The 18,672-nt window shown below is 46.3% G+C and overlaps 1 protein-coding gene and 1 long non-coding RNA gene across 2 annotated transcripts in view; one reads left to right on the top strand and one right to left on the bottom strand.

Annotated features, from left to right (window-relative positions):
- LOC310836009 overlaps positions 1 to 18,672 on the top strand; it is a 257,489-nt gene that overhangs the window by 1,406 nt on the left and 237,411 nt on the right. The window lies entirely within an intron of this gene.
- Positions 5,410 to 18,672, bottom strand: part of LOC310836030 (uncharacterized protein) — a gene marked incomplete at its 3' end in the record, with an annotated part of 38,984 nt that continues 25,721 nt past the window's right edge. Inside the window, exon 3 of the mRNA XM_083720958.1 lies at positions 5,410 to 5,630. Within this exon, the coding sequence (XP_083577084.1) occupies positions 5,410 to 5,630 (221 nt within the window). The remainder of the gene's footprint in view (positions 5,631 to 18,672) is intronic.

Raw genomic sequence — 18,672 nt, 5'->3', positions numbered from 1 at the left:
TTGTGAGACTCCAGCCAGTCCATCCCGAGCACCAGGGGAAACCGGGGCATGGTAGCAATGTCCAAAGTTCGCACCTCCCGGTGCTGCTGGTGACACAGAACTAAGGGCTGTGTCTCCTGAGTAACGGCGCCCGAGCGCAGGAGCCGCCCGTCAATTGCCTCCACCTGTACCGGTTCCGACTTATCCTGGAGTGGCACCTGATGATGGGCGGCAAAGGCAGAGTCCATATATGAGCGGGTTGCCCCCGAATCCACCAGAGCATGGGTGAGAATCCAGGGCCCGCCAGGGGGGTATAGGCGCACCGGAACCATGAGGTGTCACAATTCCACCGGTGAGGGCCCCTCTTGCATGGTTTGGGACCCCAGGTATCCAGGGCCTTCGGCTACCGAGGTTGGCGGTTTCCCTGCGGCCGGCATCTTCTCGGGACAGGATCGAGCGTAATGTCCACTCCCACCGCAGTAAAGACACAGGTTCCCCTCCTGACTCCGCATCCTCTCCGAGGGGGAGAGGTGAGGTCGCGCTGCCCCGAGCTGCGTTGGCTCATCCGGCAACTCGGCTGTGGCCGTGGACCTGCTGGGAAGGACTGGAGCCAGCAGCCGGGAGTGCTGGCGGTCCCAGGCCTGGCGATGGTCCTCCAACCGATTGTCTATCTGCAGGCTCCGCTGAATGAGGGCGTCCAGTGTGGTAGGGCGATCCATCGTGGCCAGCTGGTCCAGTATCTCATCCGACAGTCCCTCAAGATACTGGTCCCGAAGTGCTGAGTCATTCCAAGACAAGTCCTGTGCCCACAGCCGAAATTCTGTGGCGTAGGCGGCGGCTGTGGACTTGTCCTGTCTCAACCGACGAATCGCCCGATTGGCTTGGCTCTCCTTCAGAGGGTTACCAAACACAGTCTCTAAGTGGTTACAAAACCCCACATAGTCCGTTAGCAAAGGAGAGTCTTGCCAGAGCAGAGGCAAAGCCCACTTGGCCGCCTGGTCCTTTAACAAACTGATCAAGAAGTGCACCTTGGTGCGATCGTCAGGAAAATTCCAGGCTCGCCCCTGAATATACAGCTTGGCCGGGGCGAGGAACATGGGAAAGCTGGCCGGGGACCAATCAAATTTCTGTGGCAGGGCCACTGGGTACTTGCCAGAAGCTGGGGCGTCGGCCCCAGGAGCCGGTAAGGCGTCCAACCGCTGCTGAAGCGCCATAGCCGCATTGCTTAGCTGCTAAACGGTGTGAGTCAAGGCCTGGTTCTCCTGGGCCAATGCCACCAACGCAGCTGCCTGGTCAGCCATGGCTTCTGGCTCTTCCTGAACACACCCCAACGAAGGGGGAGTGTGGGTGTGGCAAGAGGAAACTGTGCTACGTCCCGGGGGGAGGTTACCGTGAGGCGTGGTCAGAGTCTGGTCCTGCATCAAGGGCCTGGAGACAGTCCACAAAGGGCGAAGCGGGGTCCGAAGCAAGAAGCCGGGCGTGGTCAGGAACTCCGGAAGAACAGGTCTGGGTGCTGGCAGTAGAAGGTTTCCAACAACGTTGCTCCCGCAACCTGGGACTGGGCTGACTGGCCTTTATCTCCTCTGAGGCCAGGGGCGGTGCTGGCCCACAGGTGACCCACCTCTCCTGGCCTTAAGGCGAGCACTCCTCCTGAGAGAACCCAGTTCCCTCCGCCTCTCTGCCCTGAGCCTCTGCAGCTCAGGAGAGGCTGGCGGGTTACTGGACCCAGGAGCAGCTTCACCTTCCCCTGACAGGGCTGGGAGAGGAGCACCTGCAGGCAATGGGTCCTCAATCACCTCCGGAGCCAGAGTGGATGCATCTGGTGCCTGCTCCTGAGGATCCGGCACAGGTGCAGGCCCTTCAGATTCAAGCCCCTACCCCAGCTCAGCCGGCCCTGGAGGCGGGGACTCCTGTGCAGGCTGGGACTCCTCAGATTCAGCTTCTGAATCAGATTCCCAGGCCATCACAGATTGATAATTTTGATATCCCTGAAGTCTGCTGGGATCGCTTCTTTCCCAGATTTTTTCGATCAGCTTGTGAAGTTGTTGTGTAAGTTCAATTCCACCCACTTTGAAGATTTCAGCAGGTATCTCATCAGGTCCACTGGCTTTGTCGTTTTTCACTTGGTTAATAGCTGTACATAACTCCCAGATTTGGAGATACTGCAAGCTCATCTCTAACTTGGTTTTGCGGAATTTGTGAGAGGACCTCAGCAGCTGTGGGGGAGTTGCGATTAAGGATTTTGGTAAATAAATCCTGCGTCCAGTCAGGCTTCGCTGCGTGGCTCTGCTGGGGAGCTGACCTGGCAGGAGAGCAGAGTAGCAGCGGTCCTGCGTCCGTGTGAGATGAGGGATAAAGCAAGTCCAGAGACAGTTCGTTCTTATCTCTAGAAGCGTTTATTTACAAAGCAGTAAACCCATCAGAAACTTCCGACATTTCTCTGTGCTCCAAAAGCACACACACGCAGCCTCTGAGCTGTGCTGCGTCTCAGGCAGAAGCGAAAGCAAGTCTGAACAGTGACACAGACTGTGACACACTTCTCTGCGTTGAGCTCCTCCCAGATACAGGACACCACAGAGTTTTAACCCTGTCAGTTCCAAACTCCACACCTCCTCTTGTCCTGCATCTGGGGACAATAGCCAGCAATGCTTTCCCCATACACAGACACTCACAGAACTCCTTGTGCTTCTGGAAGGTCAATGGTTTAGTGAAACCATCAGCGAGGTTCTTTGTTGAGGGACAGTATTTCAGAGCAACTAGCCCCTCATGAACGCTCTGACATACATTCCGGAAACGTATGTCCAAATGTTTGGTCCTCGCCTTGAATTGCCCCGTCTCAGCCAATTTGAGGCACGGTTGATTGTCTTCATGCACCACAACGGGCAGACAATCCTCTCCACAGATTTCCTCGACCAAACACACATAGAACTCCAGCTCTCTGCAAACTTCTGATAGCGCACTGAACTCAGCTTCAGTAGATGAAAGCGCTATGAGACTTTGCTTCCGGGACCTCCACCCAACTACTGAGTCCCCAAACTTCACCACTAGGCCTGACACTGACTTGCGGTCCTCAAGGTTAGCCCAGTCCGAATCCACCCAAGCAGTCAGCTTGACACCACCCTCAGCTGACATCTTGAGGCAAAAGTCTTTGGTATCTTGCAGGTAACGTAGCACCCGCTTTATACCATTCCAGGCCTGCACACTAGGACTTGAAGCCTCTCTACTGAGCAGATTGACAGCAAACGCTATGTCTGGTCTGCTCCACTGTGACAGATACAACAGACTACCCAGAGCTGACTGAAAGAGTTCAGTATTTTCGAACACCACACGTTCTACTTGCTGATACTCCTTCACGTATCCAGCCTCCATGGGTGATCTGGCACCTGCACAATCAGACATCCTGAACTTCTCAAGCAACTGTTCAATTTTACCTTTCTGGCGAAGCCAAAAGCTTCCATCACTTGCTCTTGTGATCTCTACGCCTAGATAGGACTTGACATCTCCAAGCTGCTTTAGCTTGAACCGCTTTCCAAGCTCCCTAGCAAACTTCTCCACCTGTTTACCTGTCTGTGCCATGATCAAAATATCATCAACGAACACCTGAACCACTTGCTGTTTCAAGCCTGAATCTCTAATGTAAAGACAACTGTCTGCAACAGATCTCTTAAAACCTAGCTCTTCTAAGGCTTCATGTAGGCACATATTCCAATTCCTGGCAGATTGGTGTAATCCATAGATGGATTTGTGCAACCGCCACACGACGCCTGGCTCACTGACTTCAAACCCTGGAGGAGGAAGCATGTACAACTCCTCCTGGAGATCTGAGTTCAGGTAGGCGACATCTACATCAAAATGGTTCACCTTCCAACCTCTCTGTGCTGCTATCGCCAAAAGCGTTCTCAAAGTCTCCGCTCTCGAGGTCGGCGAATATACCTCTGTGAAGTGGACACCCTTTCTCTGTGTGAATCCTCGGGCCACTAACCTCGCTTTATACTGTGGTTCTCCCGCTTCTGTGGGTTTAAGACGGTAAACCCATTTGCAGCTGACAGCTTGCTTGTTAGCCGGCAGCTGAGTGAGTGAGAACACACCAAGAGACTCCATTGAGTTCATCTTCTTCTGCATCGCCTCACGCCATTTGCTAGCTTCTTCCTGGGCAACTTCTGAACATCCTCAAAGGATTCAGGTTCACATCTAGCCACACCAACTCAGACACTTGTGGCTTCATAACTTTCAGGTGGCTTTCCCTTGGTTGATCTTGCTGACCTCCTCAGCGTGAATTCTGGAACTGCGCCTGATTCACCTGGATCAACCCTACTATCCCCTGTGTCAGAAACATCCCCCTCTGACCTGCTGCGCCGTTTCGGGCGTACAGCTGGTTCTGCTGGCGAGGATGGTTCACTCTTTATCTCAGACTTGACAGAGACCTGTGCAGGGGTCCTGGGACTCCCCTTTAGAGAGGTACGGAGCCTCTCCCTTGGAGATCCCGGCTCTGGACTCTGTGGCTGTGGACTGTCCACCTCAGCAACAGGTTCAGCCTCGTCCTCCTCCTCTTCCTCACCTGAGTCTAACAGAACATCCGGGTTCCCGTGAAGACGTTTCCACCCACTCTGCTCGCAAAACTCAGCACTGCCGCTAATAAGCAGCTTAGACTGGTTGCCAGTAGGGTATGCGAAACGCCACGCCTTTGAACCCGGCTCATAGCCTACAAAGATCATCTTCCTAGATCTTGGCTCACCCTTTCTGCGCATGGCCTTTGGAATGAGGACCCAAGCCTGGCAGCCAAAAATGCGGAAGTAGTGCACTTTCGGCTTCTTCTGATGCAACAAGAAATATGGTGTGTTGCCTACACTGGAATTGTACACCCTATTCTGCAGAAAACATGCTGTCTTATAACTCTCAGCCCAAAAGCGCTGTGGCAAACCCGAGTCTGCCAACATAGCGTTCGCTGCTTCCTGTAGCGTGCAAAATTTTCTTTCTGCAACCCCATTCTGCTGCGAACTGTAGGGGGCAGACAGTCGATGACTGATACCCTTCTGCCGGAAAAACGATTGCAGCGCAGAACCTGTGAACTCCCCCCCCCCCCCCCCGCAATCAGATTGAAAGGAAATCACCCTGGTAGAGAACCGCAGCTCTACCGCTGTGATCCAATCCCTGATCAGTGCAGCTGCTTCTGACTTCTGTTTAAGCGTGAAAACCCAAGAATGCCTTGAAAAACGTCAATCAGAACCAGAACCCATTTAGACCCAGCTAAAGAAGGTGTTGGCATGGGCCCTGATAAATCTGCATGCACAAGTTCAAAGGGTTTGCTGGTTCTCCTCTCTGACCTGGGGTATGTGCATGTTGTGACCTTAGATTGCTTACAGGCTTGACAATCTAGGTATCTGTCACATGCCTTGAACCTACACCCAATTGTGTTGTCAATGGCTTTCCTCATATATGACCACCCAACGTGCCCAAATCTCCTGTGCCACAAGTGCACACAATCATGGTGTGGTGGGACATTTGCACACTGCACTTGGGCGTCTTTAATGGACTCTCCACTAGCCCCATTTTCCACCAGTCCCATTTTCCCAGCAGTCCCATTTTCAATAGGCATCTCCACCAGAAAGAGCCTGTCTTTTCTCTCAACACTGTAGATCTTCTTCCCATTCCTGTAGAACGAACACAAATTGTTAGAGAACAGAACTTCAAACCCATCAGCAGTAAGAGATGACACACTTAAAAGAGAATGTGCAAGCTCTGGAACCACATAAGCTTGCACCCAATGATCTATAAAAGAACAATATAAAAACCCAGATTCAGTCAATGGTCTCTGAGACCCATCTGCTAACGTAACATAGCGTCCAGTTTTAACTGTCTTGCAGTTCCTCAGGAGCTCAAGAGATTTCACGAGGCAATGAGAGTCACCTGAGTCGATCACGAGAGATAAAGTGTCTCTCTGGCTGTTTTCCAAAGTTGCCATGGCGTTGCTCGCACCCCCACCGATTGCCATGGCCACAGCCTCCCCCCAACTTAGGCTTTTGCCTTTTCTCAGAGACACCATCGCAGCTGTGAGGTGATAAGACGCCTTGTCTTTGTTTTTCTCCTGACCTGCTGCTTTCCCACGTCTTTGCTGGGAACCGGCCCTGGGAACCTGCTTTGTTGACATTCCACGCCGGCCGGTGTCCTTGGCAGCCTGGGCCTCTAGCGGAAGTTTCCCAGCACTGTTGGACGACGCCTCAGAGCACGAACAACTTTCGGAGACTTTGGCTTTCTCAGAGCTCTTGGAATGGCCTGCCTGGCCTGCACCCCCACTCCCGGGTGCACCGCTGCCTGAGGAACAGCTTGCGACTGCCGTCCTCTTCCCAGCTCTCAGCCTCTCTCCAGCACACAGTCCATCACACAGACGTGTTGAAGCATTGCAACAGCTTCCCAACACAGTCCCAGTCCCCACTGGGCTTTCTGAGCATCCCTCAGCCCCTCCTGGGCTTCCAGCCCCCTCTGGTCTGGCTCCCACTTTGGCCCAAGGCTTGCTCCCTTGGCCCTTGGCTTCCTCCCGGCCCTTGGCTCCTGCTGAGCTTTAGCACAGACTCCTCAGCACCTGCCAGGCGGCCTGAGCTGATTTAACACCCTCCAGATGGGGCAACAGCAAAGCGTCCACACATGCTTTCAACAAGCAGAGCTCTCTCTGCTCTCTCTCACTCAGCAGAGCAGTAGCTTGCGTGGGTGGGGCCGGCTCCTTCTGGACTGGACTCCAGAGCCCTGTGGCCACAAACCACCCCCTTGCTCTTCTTAACCAGGCCTCCCAGCTGCCCCATTCAGTCTCTCACCGGGGTAGCTGTCTTGGCCCTGCTGTGCCTGTGCAGCAGCCATTCTCCTCCCACCGGGGCTTCAAGCGTACTCACACTGCCAGCAAATGGTCCTCTCCGAAGCAGCCGTCTCTCTTGGCTCTTGGCTCCGATCACCAGCATCTCCCACTGCCCTTCCTGGCAGGAGATCACAGCAACTCAACGCTGGCAGTCTTCCTCCCTTCTCACACCCGTCAGGAAACGCGGAACTTCCATAACCTTTTGGTAAATAAATCCTGCGTCCAGTCAGGCTTCCCTGTGTGGCTCTGCTGGGGAGCTGACCTGGCAGGAGAGGAGAGTAGCAGCGGTCCTGCATCCGTGTGAGATGAGGGATAAATCAAGTCCAGAGACAGTTCGTTCTTATCTCTAGAAGCGTTTATTTACAAAGCAGTAAACCCATCAGAAACTTCCGACATTTCTCTGTGCTCCAAAAGCACACACACGCAGCCTCTGAGCTGTGCTGCATCTCAGGCAGAAGCGAAAGCAAGTCTGAACAGTGACACAGACTGTGACGCACTTCTCTGCGTTGAGCTCCTCCCAGATACAGGACACCACGGAGTTTTAACCCTGTCAGTTCCAAACTCCACAAAGGAGATGTTGGTAGTGTCCTTTCCAGCACAGTACAATAGCTTTTATATGCCTGTTGTCTTTGTCCATGGAGTTTTCTTGGCAGGGATACTGGAGTGGCTTGCCGGTTCCTCCTCCAGGTGGATCACGTTTGGTCAAAACTCTCCACTATGACCTGTTCATCTTGGGTGCCCTGCTCGGCATAGTTCATAGCTTCTCTGAGTTCTTCAAGCCCCTTCGCCACGGCAAGGCAGTGATCCATGGTGACAGCAGCCACGAAATTAAAAGACGCCTGCTTCTTGGGAGAAGGGCAATGACAGGCCTAGACAGCATCTTGAGAAGTAGAGACATCACCTTGCCAACAAAGGTTCGTATAGTTAAAGCTATGGTTTTCCCAGTTGTGATGTATGGAAGTGAGAGCTGGACCATAAAGAAGGCTGATCGCCGAAGAATTGATGCTTTTGAATTATGGTGCTGGAGGAGACTCTTGAGAGTCCCATGGACTGCAAGAAGATCAAACCTCTCCATTTGAAGGAAATCAGCCCTGAGTGCTCACTGGAAGGACAGATCCTGAAGCTGAGACTCCAGTACTTTGGCCACCTCATGAGAAGAGAAGACTGCCTGGAAAAGACCCTGATGTTGGGAAAGATGGAGGGCACAAGGAGAAGGGGACGGCAGAGGACGAGATGGTTGGATAGTGTTTTCGAGGTTACCAGCATGAGTTTGACCAAACTGCGGGAGGCAGTGGAGGACAGAGGTGCCTGGCGTTCTCTGGTCCATGGGGTCACGAAGAGTCGGACACGACTAAACGACTAAACAACAACAACAATAGCTTATCTTTTAGAAGTGTGGTACCATCTGCTGAGCGTAGGGGGCATATGCCATGATTTATTGGTCCATAGATGGTCTTTGTGGCTTTAAAGAAACTCTGTTGGCTAAGTACTGGATCTCTTGAGCTTTTTTTTTTATTCACCAGGTGTTTTTTAGTTCTCTGGTTCTTAGCATTGGCATAGGTTTTTTTTCTTAGTGGCACAGTTTCTTTCTCTTTGCCAGATCTGAAATGCCTTCCTTTTCTTGTCAATCATGTGTTCAATCTCACTGTCATTCTCATCAAACCAGTTGTGCTGGTCCCGGGGGGAGGTTACCGTAAGGTCCGGTCCTGGGTCGAGGGTCTGGAGACTGTCCACCAAGGGCGAAGCGGGGTCCAAAGCGAGGAGCCGGGCAAGGTTGGGAACTCTGGAAGAACAGGTCTAGGTGCTGGCAGAAACAGGTTTCCAACAACGTTGCTCCCGCAACCTGGGACCGGGCTGACTGGCCTTTATCTTCTCTGAGGCCAGGGGCGGTCCCAGCCCACAGCTGACCCGCCTCTCCTGGCCTTAAGGCGAGCACTCCTCCTGGGAGAAACCAGTTCCCTCCGCCAATCTACCATGAGCCTCTGCAGCTCAGGAGAGGCTGGAGGGTTACTGGACCCAGGGGGAGGCTCACCTTCCCCTGACAGGGCTGGGAGAGGCACACCTGTAGGCAATGGGTCTTCAATCACCTCCGGAGCCAGAGTGGATTCATCTGGTGTCTGCTCCTGAGGATCCAGCACAGGTGCAGGCTCTTCAGATTCAAGCCCCTGCCCTGGCTCAGCCGGCCCTGGAGACGGGGACTCCTGTGCAGGCTGGGATTCCTCTGGTTCAGCCTCTGAATCAGATTCCCAGGCCATCACACCAGTCCTGGTGTTTCGTGGTTTGGTAACCAATAGTTTGTTCACAGGCTGCAATAATGCATGTTTTTAGTTTGGTCCAGTGTTCCTTGATGTTATCAGGGAATTCTGAAAGCAGATGGTCCTTAAGAGTCATTTGGAAGCAATCCAGTTTAATGGGATCTTGAAGGGCTTGAGTGTTCATTTTGCATTTTGGTTTCCTTCCTTGAAGCATGTGTTGAAGTATAATCTTGATAGCCATCGTAGAGCGTATTAGTCGGTGATCTGTCCAGCAGGCGTCGGCGCTCATCATAGCTCTTGTAAGAAGCACATCACGTTGATCTTTAGCACGGACAATAACATAGTCTAAGAGGTGCCAGTGGTTTGACCGAGGATGCCTCCATGAAGTTTTAAATTTATTTTTCTGTCAAAAGAGTGTTTTGGTAATAACAAGTTTGTGCACTGCACATATCATCAAAAGTAAGATTCTGTTCTGGTTGCTGTTGCCAACTCCTTCTTTCCCAATAGTCCCAGGCCACACATCAAAATCTCACCCAACTCTTGCATTAAAATCACCCAGGAGGATAATTTTATCTTCCTTGGGCATCTCTGATAGGATGGTATCCAGCTGAGAGTAATTTTTTTCTTTAATGTCTTCATCGGCATCCAGTGTTGGTGCATAAGCACTTATAATAGTAGCCTGCTGGTTTTTTGTGAGCTTTATTCGAAGGGTTGAGAGTCGCTCATTAATGCCAGTAGGGACTTCTGACAGGAGCTTCACAAGGTCGTTTTTCATAGCGAAGCCTACCCCATGTATTCAATGTTCTTGTGCAGATAGACCTTTCCAGAAGAATGTGTAGCCTCCTTTTTCTTCCTTCAGTTGTCCCTCGCCTGCTCTTCGAGAGTCTTGAAGCGCTGCAATATCGATGTTAAAACGTCGCAGCTCTCTTGCAATGATGGCAGTTCTGCGTTTAGGACATTCGCTGTCTGTGTTATCTGACAAAGTCCATATATTCCATGTTCTAAAGTTCAATGGTCTTTTACAGCCCCTGGGTGGTGACCCCACTGGGCATGGTAATCCAGTCAGGGGAAAAGGGAGGCAGACTATGCTTAGGGCACCTTTTCTAGCCCCTCCCCCTTTTGGGGGTGAGCAGAGTGGATCCTAAAAAGGGCTGCTCAGTCATGGATACAGCTGCTGAGCTGCTCAACTGCCTCGTTCCTTGAGTCAGAACGACTGAATCTGTATCCACCGCCCATGTGCCGGTTCATGACTAGGGGCTTCCAGATTTCACGATCCTTTCCCTGTAACCATTTGCCGATCGCCATGGGACTATTGAGGTTTGGGTTGGGTTTTTGGAAGACGCCTTTGTGTGGATTTGTTTTATGTGTGTAGATCAGTGCATGCTGACCAATGCACAGTCTTCGCAGTAAGGCTCTGTTCCGATGGCATGAGTAGTCACAACAAACTGGTAGATCCTATCTGCTGCAGCCTTCATCCGCCTTCACAGCCGTTGTAACATACTGCTTGTTATCATCCGCCTGTTCTGCCACTGATGACTTCTTGGAACATTCTTTGTCTAGCTCCTTCCCTGTTATGTACTAAGCTTGGATCCTAGAACAATAGGCAAGTAGGATCCTAGAATGCAACAACTGATTGGCTTGCAGGAAAAGACCAATCAGGCTCCAGGATCGAAGCAGAATCAGAAAAACACACGGGACTCATTGTGTAAATAATGTATATAAAAGCTTGAGGTTTGGGGGGCAATTCAGTCACTGTTTTACAAGCTGCAATAAAGAGCATGAAATCACTACAGGACTCCAAGTATATTTCATTCCCTTTGACCTTACTGCCTTGGGTGACCCTGCTGAGAGTACGTGATTCCCAACGGCTTCACTCACAAGGTTCATAGGAATGTGCAAGCCCACTCACCACGACAAGGTGATGATCCAGCGAGTGAGAGAACTGAGATAGATTGCACTGAGCCCTAGTCTCATTCGACAAAGCGTTCCACCAAAAAGGCTCTGGCTCTGGTTGAGGACAGCTGGATATGTTTTGGGCCAGGGAACACCAGTAGGTTGCTGTAAGATGAGCATCACGCTCTTTGGGGGGTGTATTGAAAGATAATTCCCACAGATAAGAAAGGTGACAGGCAGTTTAGGGCTTTAAAGGTTAGCACCCAAACCTTGAACCTGATTCGATACTCCATCTGGAGCCAATCCAGCTGATGAACAACCAGCTGAATGTGGGTTCTCCACAAAGTCCCAGGAATAATAAGAATAAGAATAAGAATAAGAATAAGAATAAGAATAAGAATAAGAATAAGAATAAGAATAAGAATAATAATATTTTTTTATAATAATTTTTATTGGTTTTTTAACAAAAAGACAAACAAAACACAAAACAAAAACATATAAAAACATTTAAAACATGACTTCCCCATACCTCCCTTTCACTGCATCCTTGTTTTACAACTCTTTAGCAACCCTTCAGTCAATTTCTCTAGTAGTTTTCTTTAAATTTACTTAATGTTAATGTTTACAGCCGTAATTCTCTATTTCTTACCCCTAGACATCTTGTCAGTCCTCAATTTTACAACAATTTTAAAGATATACTTTAAATTTCTTCCAGTCCTCTTCCACTGTCTCTTTCCCCTGGTCGCGGATTCTGCCGGTCATCTCTGCCAGTCCCATAAAGTCAATCACCTTTGTCTGCCATTCTTCCAGAGTAGGTAGTTCTTGCATCTTCCAATACTTTGCCAACAGGATCCTTGCTGCTGTGGTCACATACATAAAAAAAGTCCTATCCTTCCTTGGCACCAACTGGCCGACCATGCCCAAGAGAAAAGCCTCCGGTTTCTTTATAAATGTCCACTTAAGGACTTTTTTAATTTCATTATAGATCATTTCCCAAAAGGCTTTGATCTTTGGGCAGGTCCACCAGAGATGATAGAAGGTACCTTCAGACTCATTACATTTCCAACATTTATTATTGGGCAAATGGTAGATTTTTGCAAGCTTGACTGGGGTCATGTACCACCTATAGATCATTTTCATTATGTTCTCTTTTAAGGCACTACATGCCGTAAACTTAATGCCGGTGGTCCATAACTGTTCCCAGTCAGCAAACATAATGTCATGACCGATATCCTGTGCCCATTTAATCATAGCTGATTTAACCGTTTCCTCCTGTGTATTCCATTTCAACAGCAAGTTATACATTCTAGATAGATTCTTAGTATTGGGTTCTAGCAGTTCTGTTTCTAACTTTGACCTCTCCTTCTGAAATCCTAATTTCCTGTCCTGCTTAAATGTCTCATTTATCTGATAGTAATGTAACCAATCTCGAACTTTAAACTTTAGCTTCTCATGACTCTGGAGTTTAAACTTTTCACCATCTTGTTCTAGGATTTCACAATATTTTGGCCAGTTAGGTTCCATGTTTAATTTTTTCACCGCCTTGGCTTCCATTGGTGACAACCACCTAGGGGTTTTGCTTTCCAACAAATCTTTATATCGAATCCAAACATTATACAAAGCTTTCCTAATAATATGGTTTTTAAAGCCTTTATGCACCTTTACCTTGTCATACCATAGATATGCATGCCAACCAAAGTTATTATCATACCCTTCTAAGTCCAAAATGTCTGTGTCTTCAAGGAGTAGCCAGTGTTTCAACCAGCAAAAAGCCGCTGATTCATAATAGAGTCTTAAGTCCGGCAGGGCAAAACCCCCTCTATCTTTTGCATCAGTTAAGATCTTAAATTTTATTCTGGGCTTTTTGCCCTGCCAGACAAATTTAGATATATCTTTCTGCCACCTCTTGAAGCAATCCATCTTGTCTAGAATCTGTAAGGTCTGAAATAAGAATAACATTCTAGGCAATACGTTCATCTTGATAACAGCAATTCGGCCTAACAAGGAAAGTCTCAGCCTAGACCATATTTCTAGATCTTTCTTAACTTCTGTCCAACATTTTTCATAATTGTCTTTAAATAAGTTCACATTCTTAGATGTTAAATTCACCCCTAGGTATTTCACTTTTTTCATTATTTCCAAACCAGTTTCACTCTGAAATCTCTCTTTTTCTTCCATTGTTAAATTTTTTTCCAACACTTTCGTTTTCTGTTTATTCAGTTTAAATCCTGCTACTTGACCAAATATCTCAATTAGTTCTAATGCTCTTTTGGTACTAGTATCTGGCTGTTGCAGCGTTAATACTAAGTCATCTGCAAATGCCCTTAATTTATAATGTTTAGCTCCGACCTGTATTCCTTTAACCAACTGATCCTTTCTAATCATGTTTAACAGAACCTCCAGGACAGATATAAAAAGCAAAGGGGATATTGGGCACCCCTGTCGTGTACCTTTTTCTATAGGTATTTCTTCCGTTACCACATTGTTCACTATTAGCTTTGCTTTTTGTTTAGAATATATTGCACCTATACCGTTTTCGAAACCTTGGCCTACCCCCATCCCTTGGAGATTCTTCATCATAAAACTCCAACAAATGTTGTCAAAGGCTTTCTCCGCATCCACAAAAATCAAAACCGCCTTTCGGTTAATGTCAACTTCTAATAACTCCAAAATGTCTATAATGTTCCTCACATTGTCTGACATATGTCTCCCTGGGAGAAAGCCAGCTTGATCTTTATGAATCTCCCCTTTCAGCACTTTTTTTAGTCTTTTTGCCAAAATGTCTGCAAAAATTTTATAATCCACATTAAGTAAGGATATAGGGCGGTAGTTTTTAACCTGGTTCTTTTCAGTCTCTGTTTTCGGTATAAGTGAGATGAAAGCCTCTTTCCACGATTCAGGTGCCTTTTTCCCCTCCATAATTTCATTACAAACTTCCTTCAATGGTTGTATTAACCATTCCTTCAACGCTTTGTAATATCTAGCAGTCAAACCGTCTGGTCCTGGTGATTTTCCCAATTGCATGTTCTGAATGGCACCCTCTATTTCCTGATCTGTTATCTTTTCATTCAGAATCATTTTGCTTTGTTCTGAAATTTTTGGTAAACCATATTTTCTAATAAATTCTTCTATTTCTTGTTCATTAACTGGCCCTTGTGCATACAGTTTCCTAAAAAAGCTTTGAAAACAATTACTTATCTCGTTAGGTTTGTGGATAGTCTTTCCATCCATTTCTAGACTTGTCACAGTGTTCAGTTTCTGCCTTTTTTTCAATTGCCATGACAGAAGTTTCCCACATTTGTCTGCTGATTCAAATGTCTTTTGTCTCATCTGCTTTATTTTCCATTCTATTTCTTGGTTCATCAGTTCCATGTATTGCGTCTGATAATGCTTTATTTCTCTCAAAATCTCCTGAGACTTTGGTCTGGACCTCAATTTCTTTTCTGCTTCTTTTATTTTTTCTAAGATTTTTTCTTTCCTCTCATTTTGTTTTTCCCTCTTTATAGAATTCTGTTGAATTAGAAAACCTCGCATCACGGCTTTACTAGCGTCCCAAATTATTCTTTTCTCCACATCTGTTCTCAAATTTACCTCAAAGTAGTCTTTCACTGCTTTTTGGGCCTTCTTGTAAATCTCTTCATCTTTAAATAGGGTGTCATTCATTCTCCATCTAAAGGATCCAGTTGTTGTTAGTTTCATCTCCATCTTTACAGCATTATGGTCGGAGCAGGTTTTTGGGCAGATTCCTACTTTTTTTATTCTTGGCGCCAGGCTACTAGTAACCCATATTTGGTCAATTCTTGTCCATGTCATTTTTGCTTCAGAGAAGAAGGTTCCCTCCCTCTCCAGAGGGTTCCTTGTTCTCCAGATGTCAATCAAATCCATAGTTTCAGTCATTTCAAAAAAAGTCTTTGGTAGTCTCCCTTCCTTAGAAATCACTTGTCTCTGTGCTTTATCCATGTTTGTGGAGACAACTCCGTTCATATCTCCCATCATTAAGATTTTATAATCCAAGAAGTCCATTAATGTCTCATGCAGCTTCTTAAAGAATTCGGCCTTCCCCTCGTTTGGTGCATATACTCCTACTATCAAAACTTTTTCTCCTTGAATTTGAATTTCAACTGCCAGGTATCTTCCTTGTTCATCTTTAAATATCATTTTTGGAACCAATTTTTCTTTTACATAGATCACCACACCTCTTTTCTTGACTTTGTCTGATGATATAAATTCTTGTCCCAATCTCTTATTTGTCAAAAGTTTCCTGTGTATCCTGGCAATATGGGTTTCTTGTAGGCATATTATATCTAACTGTTCTTTCTTTAAAATGTGAAAAACTTGATTTCTTTTTCGGGGAAGGTTTAGACCGTTACAATTCCAACTCAGAAGTTGCAGAGACATCTTGTTACTGGGTACCTTTTCCACCGACTGCTCCAAGCTTTTGTTCCTCCTCGGTTGGTATTGGGTTAAGTCCAAATGATAAGTTTGCGATATCAGTTGTTTCTCTCTCTCCTACCGTTCCTTTCCGCAGGTCTTCTAAATATCTCTCCAAAAACTGTTCTTTGTCTTGAATTGTTTTTATTTTTATCTTCTTACCTTTGAAGTTAAAGGACAGTCCTTGTGGGAACTCCCACCTAAATGGGATGGTATTTTCCTTCAGCAGGTCGACTAGATCTTTATAGAAGGTTCTCACCTCCAAAATGTATTTAGGGATATCCTTGAAGATCTGTATTTGACAATTCTGGATCACCAGTGCCTTTTGATAGTGTAGATTCAATATTTTATCTCTTTCTTCCTTGGATCTCAACGTGATTAGGCAATCCCTTGGTTTCTTGCCCTGTCTCCTGCCCAACCGGAAGGCTGTAGTTATCACAAACTCCTCCTCTTTCTCCAATTCGTCTTGCCAAAATTCCTCAAAGTTCTCTGTAAGGAATTCCGCAAGGTTGTCCCCCTCACTTTCAGGAACCAATCTTAGTTTCAGATTTTTCCCTTTCCTCTCCAGTTCCATTAAGGCCAAAGTTGCATCATGCTCATTCACTTTTTTTGCAATTGGCACAAACCTTTCCCTTGTCTCCTCTGCAGTACTTTTAGCACTTTCAGCGATTTTTCTAGTTTCTGAACTTTCTTGTATTAATCGATTTATGGAATCTGTGTTAGTTGTCACAGTTGCCGTATTCAAGTCCAATCTCGCTGTCAGTTCTGTCAATTTTTTAGAATTTTCAGTAGACTGCTTTGTCAATGCTTCCAGCGATTGATTTATCTTAAGCAGTGCCTGTGTCATAGAATCCATTGATGCAGTTGTTACTTTTTCCTGTGCAGCTGGTACTGCTCCTGACATAGAGCCCCTTTTCTTTTGTGCTTGTGCTTGCTTTGTTTTTGATCTAGTTGATATCTCCTCCACTGGGGTGCTCATATCCAAGGTCGTTCTCACAGGAAAGATTTACAAGTGGAAAATCCCACTGCTTCTTCCTCAATGGAACTGTTTCCCTTGAAACCCTCTAGAGGGAGCAAATTGTATCCAAATAGGAATAAGCCACAAAGAAACAAGAAAGCGTAGAGCGACGAAAAAGTTCAAAAGTCCAATTGTAAATCCTTACTTTGTTTCAGTTCAAAATTCAACAGTATAAATCCACCAAAGTCCCATAATTTTGTTACAGATAAAGTCCCACTTTGTATCAAAGATCCGTCTGACAGATCGCTTATTCAGGCAGCCCGAGTCAGAGGATTTGACAGTGAAAGATTTCCCATCCAAATTATTTAATGCAGGTTAAACAATGTCCCAATTATCTTCCCCCCTTCTCCTGCCGGATGGGGGGAGGTCTACGTTCGATGTCAGGTTTGCTGGATTAAAGAAAAGTTTCCCTTTTAAATACAGCTTGCTTTTTCGTTGCTTTGTTAGTCATGCAGTTCGGGAAGGCAGACTTCCTTGATTTATACCTTTCCCGTTTTCAGCCGAATGTCAAAATGTTTAGTGTCCCGTTAATCTTATTCTCTTGTTCTTACTCACGGGTGATGTTGTCAATCTTTAGTTTCAGGAAGGAATCGGCGCTCTCCGTTGATGGCGACGCGGCTTCACTCCACGGGCTGGGTAGCGATTCTCAGCACCGTGCTCACACCCGGTGCCGCTCCGGAGCCTTTAAAAAGGCTCTTTCACAGTACCGGGGGGCGCAAAGGTGCCCACCGAATCTCCTTGCTCACAGGCTTCTGCGCCTGTGATTTTAGGGGTCCCCCGCTCGCCGTAGCGGGTCAGACCCGAACTCGTGGAGCAGTCCTGCTTCGGAGCTCGAAGCAAGGACCGCCATTAACGCTGGCGCCGACCGGAAGTCTCTAATAATAATAATAATAATAATAATAATAATAATAATTTATTTATACCCCACCCATCTGGCTGGGTTTCCCCAGCCACTCTAGGCGGCTTCCAACAACAGATTAAAAATACATTAAAATATAGAAATTTAAATAATTATAAATAATTTGATAGCACAAAATTGGAAGACAACAAACATACCAACTGTTAAAGAGTGGCAAAGTAAATTATTTGAATACATAGAATTGGCAAAAATGGCACAAAAAATTAGAGACCAGAAAGATACAAAGTTTATTAAGGAATGGAATAAATTTATAACATATATTGAAGCAGATGTAAGAAATTTAAATATCACAGTAGGTTTAATATAACCCTTCGACGCGCAGATGTTATAAATCGAAACTACGAGAAAAATTATTTGTTATATAATCCAAAACTGAGGTGGAGGGAAGTCAATTATTTGTATGATGCTCTTTGTTGTTTGTTTTCTTTTTTTGTGGTGATTTTGTTTTGTTGTTGTTTGTGTTTGACTGGTTAACGGAAATTAATAAAAATATTTTTTTTTTAAAAAAAAGAAATTTAAATAATAATCATCAGGCCAATGGCCCACCTGGTCCAGCATCCTGTTCTTGAAGCGGCTGACCAGATGCCCCAATACAGGCCTAGGCAAACTCGGCCCTCCAGATGCCCTGGGACCACAACTCCCACCATCCCTAGCCATAATTTATTTATACCCCACCCATCTGGCTGGGTTTCCCCAGCCACTCTGGGCGGCTTCCAACAACAGATTAAAAATACATTAAAATATAGAAATTTAAATAATTATAAATAATTTGATAGCACAAAATTGGAAGACAACAAACATACCAACTGTTAAAGAGTGGCAAAGTAAATTATTTGAATACATAGAATTGGCAAAAATGGCACAAAAAATTAGAGACCAGAAAGATACAAAGTTTATTAAGGAATGGAATAAATTTATAACATATATTGAAGCAGATGTAAGAAATTTAAATATCACAGTAGGTTTAATATAACCCTTCGACGCGCAGATGTTATAAATCGAAACTGCGAGAAAAATTATTTGTTATATAATCCAAAACTGAGGTGGAGGGAAGTCAATTATTTGTATGATGCTCTTTGTTGTTTGTTTTCTTTTTTGTGGTGATTTTGTTTTGTTGTTGTTTGTGTTTGACTGGTTAACGGAAATTAATAAAAATATTTTTTTTTAAAAAAAAAGAAATTTAAATAATAATCATCAGGCCAATGGCCCACCTGGTCCAGCATCCTGTTCTTGAAGCGGCTGACCAGATGCCCCAATACAGGCCTAGGCAAACTCGGCCCTCCAGATGCCCCGGGACCACAACTCCCACCATCCCTAGCCAACAGGACCA

The sequence above is a fragment of the Podarcis gaigeae genome (assembly GCF_964106915.1).
Source record: "Podarcis gaigeae genome assembly, chromosome: W".
Taxonomy (NCBI): Eukaryota; Metazoa; Chordata; class Lepidosauria; order Squamata; family Lacertidae; genus Podarcis; species Podarcis gaigeae.
This window is presented reverse-complemented; position numbering and strand designations above follow the sequence as displayed.